This window comes from Cicer arietinum, chromosome 4 (assembly GCF_000331145.2).
Source record: "Cicer arietinum cultivar CDC Frontier isolate Library 1 chromosome 4, Cicar.CDCFrontier_v2.0, whole genome shotgun sequence".
Taxonomy (NCBI): domain Eukaryota; kingdom Viridiplantae; phylum Streptophyta; class Magnoliopsida; order Fabales; family Fabaceae; genus Cicer; species Cicer arietinum.
Window position 1 is genome coordinate 16,930,795 of NC_021163.2, and position 10,816 is coordinate 16,941,610.

Genomic DNA, 10,816 nt, shown 5'->3' on the forward strand with positions numbered 1-10,816 from the left:
TAACTTCAATATCACCATTATTAAGGCCAGTTATATTTCCAGTCCAAGAGAGGTTTGAGAACTCCACTCCATGGCCCACATAACAAAGTCTAAATGTAACATAACAAAGTTCACATATTATTGAAAAAGGGTGAAAAAACTTTATAGGTGATTATGCACAATTGAGTGGAGATTAATTCAATTATAGATTCAAAAGATTTAAATTTGTACAAATATTTTATAGATATACTAAAAAATCAAATTGTTAAATTACAATGACTTCCCAACTAAAAGAGAATTTATGATTTTATGTGAAAAATTGATGTACTTGATTGAAATAAAAGGAATATAAAAATGTGTAATATTGATATGGTTACCGAAAAAGTGTATATTAAGATAAGTATTAATTTGCTTTTGAGGTATTTTGTTTTTGTACTTATTGTGTTTGCTTAACCAATTCAGATTTATATTTTTATTTATTTGAGAACATAAGAGGTGAGAGAAAAAACACTCATAATAATATAAATTTTCTACTTCCCACCCTTCCATTTATTGTATTTGTAAAATAATTTTGAATCTTTCAAAATTTTGAAACATGGATTTTTTTGAAAGTTTTTGAAACCAAGTTTTTGAAATGTAAATTATAAATATTTATTAAATTTTTAGAATTTCCTATTTCAATTTTGGAATTTTTTCTATTTCAAAAATTTTTTATTTAAAAAATATTATTAAATTTTTAAATTTTGAAATTTTTTATTTTAAAAGTTTTATATTATTCAAAATCTTTGAACTTTTTTGAAAAATTAAAAATTACGTTTTGAATGTTTCAAATTAATCAACAAGTTCGAAAAAAAACTTGTACTTCGGAGGTTTGGAACATATTAAGAAATTTACTAAAATTTTGAATGTTTGAGTGAAAAGGAAGAAGAAATTTTTGTTTTATTTTTTATAGTCTAAAAGTTAAAATAGTCTTTTTAAGTATATGAGAGAATTGGAGGTATAGGTGGGGTGAAATTGTGAAAACTAGAAAACTCTAATAATATATTTTAATGAAAGCTTCGTCAATTTGGGCTAGGCCTCTTTGCAGCCCATTGGTTGTATTGGGCCTGGTATAGGTCCAGATTAATCAACAAATAAAATAGATTGCAAATTTTTTTTAAACTCACAAAATATAATATATATATATATATATATATATGTGTTTTTTTTAAATTGTTTATTTTTTAAAATTCAATTTAATTGCCATATTTCATCACATTTTTAAGAAATAATATTATAACACTAAAATAAAATATGAATGTTAATTGCCCTTTATGTAAAACACTTTTATACTATCAAACATCATTTTTAGTTAGTAAACTCTAGCCAACAGCAATCCAGGAAGATAAATGTCAAATAACAAGGGTTGGACCAAATTGAGCAAATATATACTAAAGATCTTTAAAAATTCTATTTTATTTTTTGTAATACATCATGACAAATTCTAAGTGTAATACAACTAAGTTAATCTTACATCATGCACAATCAAGTACACATGTGACATGACAAATTCTTTTGAATTTCTATCTACCCTTTTTCTTATATGCATGTAATTATATTTATATATGTAATTATTATATCTGTAATATTGTAGAGTTTGAAGTCTCTGCAAGAGTATTATCTAATGTAATATTGTAGATTTTGAAGTCTCTGCAACAATATCCATCTTGTATACATGTAATTATAATTCCTATAATATTGTAGATTTTGAAATCTCTACAAATATTAAATGTGTTGTCAAATTTTTTAACAAAATTTATATTTATTACATTGAATCAAGATAGAAATATTCTACATTATTCATGAACTCAAATTAAATTCATAGTAATATACTCTATGATGTGACGTATAATGTGATTAAAGAAAATAGATGTACTGTACGTTATTATGGTTTTCCAAGCATTGTATTAAAAATCCTGAATATTGTTTAGATTCAATTGATCTTTCCCTCAATATTTAAAATATAACACGTGTAACTTTGACTACATTTAAAAAAATCATTTAAAAGAGAGTGCTGGGGCTGCTACATAAACCGAAAAATTCTTCTTTAAAAGAAAAAAACAAATTATTTTCTTTTTAATTTTTTTTTATCATTCAAACGGTTAAAATACATTTATAAAATAAAAATCTAAAGTAATTAAAATAAAAAGAATAAATTTTCTAAAAAATTTACACACTTATATTAATAACAAAATGGCATGTCGGAATAGTACAATCGACGATATCTAAAATTATAATAAAATTGAAATAATTATGTTTTTTTATTTATATATCAAAATTATTGATTAAAATTTGTAATAGATCAAATTTATTCTCTAAACTAAACAAACATTAAAAAAAAAATGAAAAATAAAAAACCACCGTATCAATACAACCAACAATACACTTATAACAAAATTATAAAAAATACAAATTCTTAATACTTCTAATAGTCTTAAGTCAATTCTACGTAAAAAATAACAAATGACTTGGAGAGGTATTTCTGAATAAAAAATAGTCATAAGTGAATTCTACGTAATGAACAAAAAGAAGAATGAGAATCTAAAATTTTAGTGGCTGCTTCTAAAGAGCACTAACACATCGAACCATGGGACTCTCTTGTCTAACCGAAATATTCTAATACCTCCTCTTTTTCCTTATAACCGTTACTTGTTTACACAAATCAATTAAACTATTTTTTATAGGACTAATTAAAACTATTTAATTTTTTTATATTACTTTTAATTATTTATTATATCGATTTATTTATTTATCTTTTGTAATAAATAAATAGAGATAAATTTTAAAAATAATATTTAATACTATTTTGAAATTAAATGACAAATAAAAAAAAACACTTTTTTTCCTTCAAAAAATGATTCTTGAGAAAAATAGAGAAAGGATTAAAGACTCAAATTTGTTGGAAGGACGAGAGTACAAAAGATTAACGATAAAGATATTCATTAATAAGTTTTGATATTATATTTTCATCCAAACATCATAAGGCATCATAAGATATTTAGTGTACAAATAATCATATTTGATATATTTTTGTTTTTCTTTATAGATAAATTGTGGCGATAAAGTACAAGTGTGTAAGTATTACAACTCAGACGGATAATAAAATGAAATTAGATATGATTTACACGATTAATTATGGCTAAATTTTAAATATTTTAAAATTAATTAGTTAAAATTTAAAGTATCAAATATATATAGAGAGAGATTTGATGATCCAAGAGTAATTTTGTTATTAGTTACTGCATTTAATAACTCAATATCAACGATGAAATGTACTAATTCAACCGTTGATTATTGATATAAAATATTAATGATTAAACGTATAAAACTTTATATAAATCTGAAATTTGTAGTCATGTAATTTAGTCATCGATATTTGTTTATATTTTTAAAAAATTTATTATACTTTTTTGTACCCAAAAAAGATTTATAATACGTTTATTTAAAATTATTTGATGAAGTATCAAATAGTTTTAAAATTTTGTGGAATTGAACTACTTTATAAAAACTTTTTAATTTGACGGTTAAATAAATGAAATTCATTGTTTATATTAAATTATTAAATAAATTAACTCATTATAAAATTACTCCGGTGATCAATGAATCTCTAATATATATATATATATATATATATAATACAAGTCTATTATAATATTATTCTTAGGTTCATGCATCAAATACAATTGTGTTTCATTCATACAAATTAATTTTTTTGTATAAATTTAAATATTATTTATAGTAATTTAATATCAATTATTTTTTAAATAAATTGATTATATCCATTTGATCAAACATTTCCTTTTTTTTTTCATTATCAAATTCAAAATATTAAACCATAAAACTTACTTAGTCAGTTTAAGAATTAAAGATAACAGTGAATTACTTGATTAAGAATGCTAAACACACGAGGCATATAGTAATCCATAAACTTTATTCAGTGCATTATTGTTTCTTAACTAAATAAAAGTTAATCCCATAACGAAACTTAACAAAACAACATAAAAAAAAATATAGCAAGACGGTTAAAAAGAAGGTTGCATGGCACGTGGGATCATGTGGGATGCATTAGAGTAGTTGAAGTTAGATATTAGTATCCGAATGAACAACTTTAGCAAATGAACAACTTTGTGCGCCATCTTTGGATCATGCAATATATGCTCTCCAATTTATATTATATATTCTCTCTCTCATTCACTCTCTACACTTCACCTACCATAGTAACACCCTCAATTTATATGCATATAAAAAAGATATATTCTTGTGATATCTCCTCTCACTTTTTGCATAAGCCGTATATTCTCTATGTATGCATATGATTCAAATTTTGGTATGATGATGATCATACAATGTTACTATCAATTAAGTTTTTGTTCCATTTTTTTCATCAATTTTGTTCTTGCTTTTTTTTTGCTTGATATATCTGACAAATTTTATGATTGTACATGATTTGTGTCAGGTAGTTAGTGGATTTCAGCATCAATTGGAATATTATTAATTATTGCAGTGTGACATATGAACAATAATAATTTCATGATGCAAAACATAACTGAGAGATTAAGACCCCTTGTTGGTTTGAATGGATGGGACTATTGTGTCTCCTGGAAATTAAGTGAAGATCAAAGGTTATATTATATATTAATACATAACATGACATTAATGATTCCACTTTTTTCTTCTATATATCATATAACTTGTAGTAGTCCAATTTTGATGTGTATATATATTATATATAGGTATCTTGAGTGGTTGGGATGTTGTTGTGGTGGGAGTGAAAGCAACCAAAATGGCGGGGAACAACATATTTTCCTTGTCTCTTCTTCTTCTTCTTCTTCATGCAGGGATACAATGTTTTCACATTCAAGAACAAAGGCTTGTGATCTTCTTTCACAACTTAACACTTCCATATCAACAGATTCTGGGTATGTTTTAATCAAATCATCTTTTCAAATCATGGGTAGCATAGTTATATCATCCATTGGAAAATACAATCCACAAACATATTGATGCTTGAACCTTAAAATTCCATCTTCACATATTTTAAAGACTTTTACAATGCAGTAAACTTTCTATGAGCCACACCGTCCTTAAAGTGACTTCATTGTTATTCTTATAAAATAACAATCATAACGGTATCAGAAAGCATCTCACTTCAAACACGTGCACCTACTAGTTTTTCACACCAAAGTAAACCTCAAACAATTTTTTTATAATGAAAAAATTTAGATTAGGGGAGGTACACTAGCATGCAAGGTCACAGAAAACCACCAAACTCATTGAAGATGTACATTAGAATTTACGTGCCACAGTCTTCATTAATTGCTGAATGATGCAATGCTGTAGTTCCTAAATTGGTGGCAATAGTAGGATCAGCACCAAAATCAATAAGAAATTTAGCAGTAGCAGTGTGTCCCTGACGTGCAGCATGAATGAGAGCGGTTTCACCATCGTCATCTTTCAAATCGATATTAAGCAGCAAAATGGAGTGCTCCACGCTTGTTTGCGTCTTTAATTGCTTCAACTGTTTTGGATAAATCGTTCCCTTCGTCTAACTGTTACGCCAAATCTATCAAAACAATAGAATTAAATGAATGAAGATAGAAAAGAATAAGGTAATTAATGGATGAATTGACTGACTCTTTAAGAGATCGAGATTGCCGGTACAAGCGGCGTTGAGAAACAGTTGAACTTTCTGCCTCACTGCATGTGTGAAGAAGAAATTAGTTTAGAGTTTAGAGTTTAGAATGGAAAGAGAAAGAAAGAGAAAAAGTTTTGTATTTATATTGTTTTATTTTATGTCTTCAAAGAAACAAAAACCTTTTATACTTCTTACTTGTTTCAGTCTCACTCTCTTTCCAGCACCTTCTACGACACCTCTCCCAACACAAGTACTTCACTCCATTTTTTTTATCGGATATATTGTTACAAAGGGAGGATATTTTTCATTTACATCTTTTTTTTATTATATCAATATTGAAATTTAGTATCAAAACATCTTTTTCTTTTTAACTGGATTGAGCTTTTTGTCCAAAGAAGTGCAGAAGAAAAAATATTAAATTTGGTAAATACTTAGGACATTTTTAGGGTGAGTTGTATATACACATTGTCCTGTACTCTTACTTTGTGAGCCTTTGAACAGGATTCATGCACAAACTCTATTAGCAAACCAACCCAATTGGTTGAACTATCCCAATACCTTGGATCCAAACACTTTACAAGTAAGTAATTAATAAAATGAATTTCACCTTTTATAAGCTAATTTCATATATATTGATATTGAGTACTAATTTTGCAGGAAACAATTAATGGGACCCATGTTTTGATTCCAGTGCCTGGTGGACTAGTTGAGCTGTTTGTAACTAAACAAGTAATGTCCCCTTATAAATGTTAATTTTTCATTCACTCTTTAGAGAGTAAACACTGCTAAAGACACCAACACAACACTGATAGTCTAACACAAATACCGAACATGTCTTCGATGGAAAATGTCGGTGCTATATAGTTTATAATTGAACTATAAATAAATATACTAGTAATAACTTTATTTGTGTATAAATAGGTTGGTGAAGATCAACAGGTACTAGATTTTATCACATCACAGTGCATTGTGTTGGTTGATCAAGAAGGGATGAATAACTCAATTGGCTTCAATTCAATGAGCAACATGCAATCAAATCAAGTTGTATGTGATGAAAATGATGGAAACAATAAAACAAACAATCATTTTCATCCATCAGATAGTTTGAGTCTTCCACCTCATGATCACATATCTGTAATGAACTTCATGCAACAATTCAATTACAATTACAATTACAATCAACAAAACAACAGAATGAGAAATGATGAAACCTTTTCAGAAGAATACCAAGGTTCATTCTTTCATGATCATGAAAACAGCAACAACAATCTTGTAAAACCCAATACAGAAGAGGAACATGAGCATAAAAGCTTGATGACAGAAGAGCAGTATGTGTTTGTGAATCCATTAGACTCAAAAAAGAATCAAGAAGAAGAAGAGAAGGATTTGATGAAACATGTTGTTGGTAGATCAGATTCCATGTCAGATTGCAGTGATCAAAATGAAGAAGAGGAGGATGGAAAATATAGGAGAAGAAATGGGAAAGGAAACCAATCAAAGAACCTTGTAGCAGAGAGAAAGAGAAGGAAGAAACTGAATGATAGGTTATATAACCTTCGTTCATTGGTTCCAAGAATATCAAAGCTAGATAGAGCTTCGATTCTTGGTGATGCTATTGAGTATGTGAAGGATTTGCAGAAACAAGTGAAAGAGCTACAAGATGATCTTGATGAAAATTCAGACACAGCAACTGAAAGTAACTGTGTGATTAATAATCAATATGTGAATGGTTATCATGTTGTTGGGAATGGTAATGAGAAGCAGACACAGCAGATGGAGGTAACATAAACTAAGTTATAATAAAATGTGTTGTGTTGTATTGTGGTTAATGAGTGAAATGAAACATATTGCAGGCACAAGTGGAAGTGGCTCAGATAGATGGGAATGAGTATTTTGTGAAGGTGTTCTGTGAGCATAGGGCTGGTGGGTTTGTGAAATTGATGGAAGCATTGAATAGTTTAGGCATGGATGTATTACATGCCACAGTGACCAGTCACAAGGGTCTTGTGTCAAATGTCTTTAAAGTAGAGGTAAATACAAGAACAATTCATTTATGTATATGATATGTATATGATATGGTATCTAATTAATAATTAAAAATGATGAAAAACAGAAAAAGGAGAGTGAGATAGTTGAGGCTGAAGATGTAAGAGAATCACTTATAGAGCTGCTGACGAGGAATAGATGGAATAGTGATGAAAAGAAGATGGCACATAATGATCAACTACTCCACATTGCTGCTTCATATTGATTATTCTTCTTGATGATGGCACAGAATGATCAACTACCCATTGTGTTTTTCTTCTTCTAATCGAACAAAATAAAATGTAAAAGTTACATAGCATAATTTTTACAAAATAAAAATTTAAATGTAAAAGTTACATGGTTTTATAAAAACCCTAATAAAATATTGTCTTCGATCTCCAACATGTTTGATCATTGCTCTATTGTTAATGTAGACTTATATTTCTTGTAATCACTAACTAAAAAGACCATTATTATTGTTTATAATAAATAAAAAGACGTCGGTAATAAAACTAAATGTCCCTCGTAGTTTTATTGTTTATTTAAAAACAAACCATAATATTAAACCAAAGGATAATTAAAGAACATTCATATGTAACTACAACGTAAACAAACATTCTATTGTAAATGGGTTTTGCTATTTCTTGTATACCCTTAATATCATTTTGCTTATAAAAAACTATATTTTTATAATCAATAAGGTGAGCACAAATAATATCTCAACTCCATTATATTTATATATAACATTTAAATGACTTAGTTGTGTCATTTCAAAGGAATAATAGTTCAAAGAAAATGTTTAATTGTACCATTTCTAAGGAATATTGTAACTCCAAATTAAACATTTTTAACAATAACAAATATCCAGACATAACTTAAAAATAAAATTCATGATAAATTACATACAAATAATTTAATTGTTTATTTGGAAAAATATCTTGTGAATTATAATAAATTAAATAATAAATAAATTTAATTTCTTAAACATCGTCCAAATGCTATTTTTCTAGATAACTAATGGACACCGTTTGTTATTTGTTAATCAAACAACTCTTTGTGAACTCACCTACAAGGCTACAACCTCTAATATATACCATATAAATATGCCCTTGCTAATTTTTAGAGTTACAATTGTGTGACTCAACCCAACATACTTTTTGTTTATCAATTTTGAATAATCTCACAACATTCATACAATAAGTGTGTTTAGTTTTGCCATATAACAAAAATCAAACTTTTGAAACATTTTAATTTGTAAAATTGATTTTAATTTAAAATAAATTATATATAAATTGATTTATATTTAATATATTTACATAAAAGTGAATTGAACGATAAACTTCAATGTAAATATTATATTTAGAATTAAAAACAATAAAATATAAGTTTGAGTTAGAACAAATTGTAGATCCAAAATCAATTATGTACAATAATATCTAAACTCATCAAAATCAATATTTTTTTTACAAATATCAAAAGTAATTTTACACCTTCAAAATAAATTTTGATTCCTCAAAAGTAGAATCAAACATGCAATTATTCATGGGTAACTAATGATCCACGTCGATAGGCATTTTATGATCATTGCACATATATAATTTGTACCACTTTCGATATCAAACACATAAATCAATTCGAGGGATTGGATTTTGCAAGTAATTTTGGATTTAAAGTAGTCTTTTTGTATAATTACCTTTTTATAAATGAAAACTTCTAAAAAAATCAAATAAAAAGTTAGTCTGAATAACTTTTCATAAAAAATCATTTTAAGTACTTTATTTTCTGTTACAAATATTTTAGAAAATAACTTTTGAAACGACTAAAAAATTAATTAAAACAAAAAAGTTATTTTAATCTCATATGCTAACTATGAAAATTATTTTTTAAATAAATTCAAAATAATTTCTATTATTTTCTGAATATTATTTTTATATTTTTATCTATTCGATTGAAGGGTCATTCTATATTTTTATTAAATAATTTTCTATATTTTTATTTTCTGAATATGATAGTAAAAAATTGAATTAATGATATAACTAAAAACTCAGAAGCTTCATGTTGGTAACATTTTTTATACATTTTGAATAAATATTAGAAGTATACAAACAAAATCATTTCCATCAATTATATAGTCATACAAAATCATTTAATCATCGAACAAAATTTCCAATACCACCAAGCAAAAAATTTAACGCATATGCCACCACAAGTAAGAGAAAAAATACACAACAATATAAACTATACAAATAGAAAATATCAGAACTGTATCGGTCAAAACTCAAAAATTTATGTTTGTCGAAAGAATTATTTGTTTATGCTAAAAGTACGGTCAAAATCGAGCTCAATGACGATAGAGGGAACCAAATTTCATACTGTATCTACTCCCTCCACGTCAAAAGCAAAATATAAAAAATAAAATTGTCAAACATAATAATGTACCATGAGGCTAAAAACTAGACACATTACACATAACTTCAAGGTGTGTCTAGATAAGAGTTGTGTCCGGATAGTGTGCAGTTTTAAGTTTTAATTGACGATTCAGTTTTAAGTTTTAATTGACGTTACCTGCATCCTCACTTCCATTTGAAAGTGGAGACTGACGAGAAGACTCACCTTCATCTTCACGAGTTGTTTTTTCCAGAGTGATAGTTTGAAAATCATCGGTCAAGTTACTGTATCTTGATCCACTTGAAACTGAACTAGAATCAATCTTGACTTGACTAGAGGGCAACCAATTCATCCAATCATTACGCCTCCTCAAGTTGTCATCCTGCAAAAAGGATGAAATACATGTAAAAAAACGTGCATACTCCATAATACGAATTACAAATGTAGACAAAATGATAATAACTCACATGAACATCCACAACAGTTGAACCTCTCAACGAATCCAATATCAACTGAACGTTACTTGTCAAATTTCTAACCTGCAAAAAAGAGATTTAGTGGATTAGTAAATTGTATTGATTTAAGTGCATAACATCTAGAGAAAAGTTTTGTTAATAACTCAAACTAAAATAGACTACTATTACAAACAAGTTTTGTTAATGACTCAAACTAAAATAGACTACTATTACAAACAAGTTTTGTTAATGACTCAAACTAAAATAGACTACTATTACAAACAAGTTTTGTTAA

General features: G+C 26.9%; 1 protein-coding gene across 2 annotated transcripts; it reads left to right on the plus strand.

The window, feature by feature from the left end:
- The first annotated feature begins 4,241 nt into the window (after positions 1 to 4,241).
- On the plus strand, positions 4,242 to 7,928 carry LOC101498268 (transcription factor ABORTED MICROSPORES). Of its 2 annotated transcripts, none has more exons than XM_004497122.4 (8): positions 4,242 to 4,345; positions 4,475 to 4,640; positions 4,752 to 4,937; positions 6,155 to 6,233; positions 6,311 to 6,382; positions 6,575 to 7,432; positions 7,507 to 7,683; positions 7,767 to 7,928. In XM_004497122.4, exons 2-8 carry the CDS (start codon positions 4,531 to 4,533, stop codon positions 7,902 to 7,904), a joined length of 1,620 nt encoding a protein of 539 aa, XP_004497179.1. In that variant the 5' UTR covers positions 4,242 to 4,345; positions 4,475 to 4,530; the 3' UTR covers positions 7,905 to 7,928. The 2 variants fall into 2 exon arrangements, with proteins under 2 accessions (XP_004497179.1, XP_027189254.1); XM_027333453.2 differs by having other exon boundaries at positions 4,290 to 4,345; positions 4,479 to 4,640.
- The last annotated feature ends 2,888 nt before the right edge of the window (positions 7,929 to 10,816 follow it).

Excerpts from the sequence above, each read along its gene's own strand:
- LOC101498268 (XM_004497122.4), top strand. The coding sequence starts at position 4,531 with ATGAACAATAATAATTTCATGATGCAAAACATAACTGAGAGATTAAGA. Across the intron at positions 4,641-4,751 it reads AAATTAAGTGAAGATCAAAG|GTATCTTGAGTGGTTGGGAT; the intron begins GTTATATTATAT and ends TATTATATATAG. Across the intron at positions 7,433-7,506 it reads AGCAGACACAGCAGATGGAG|GCACAAGTGGAAGTGGCTCA; the intron begins GTAACATAAACT and ends AACATATTGCAG.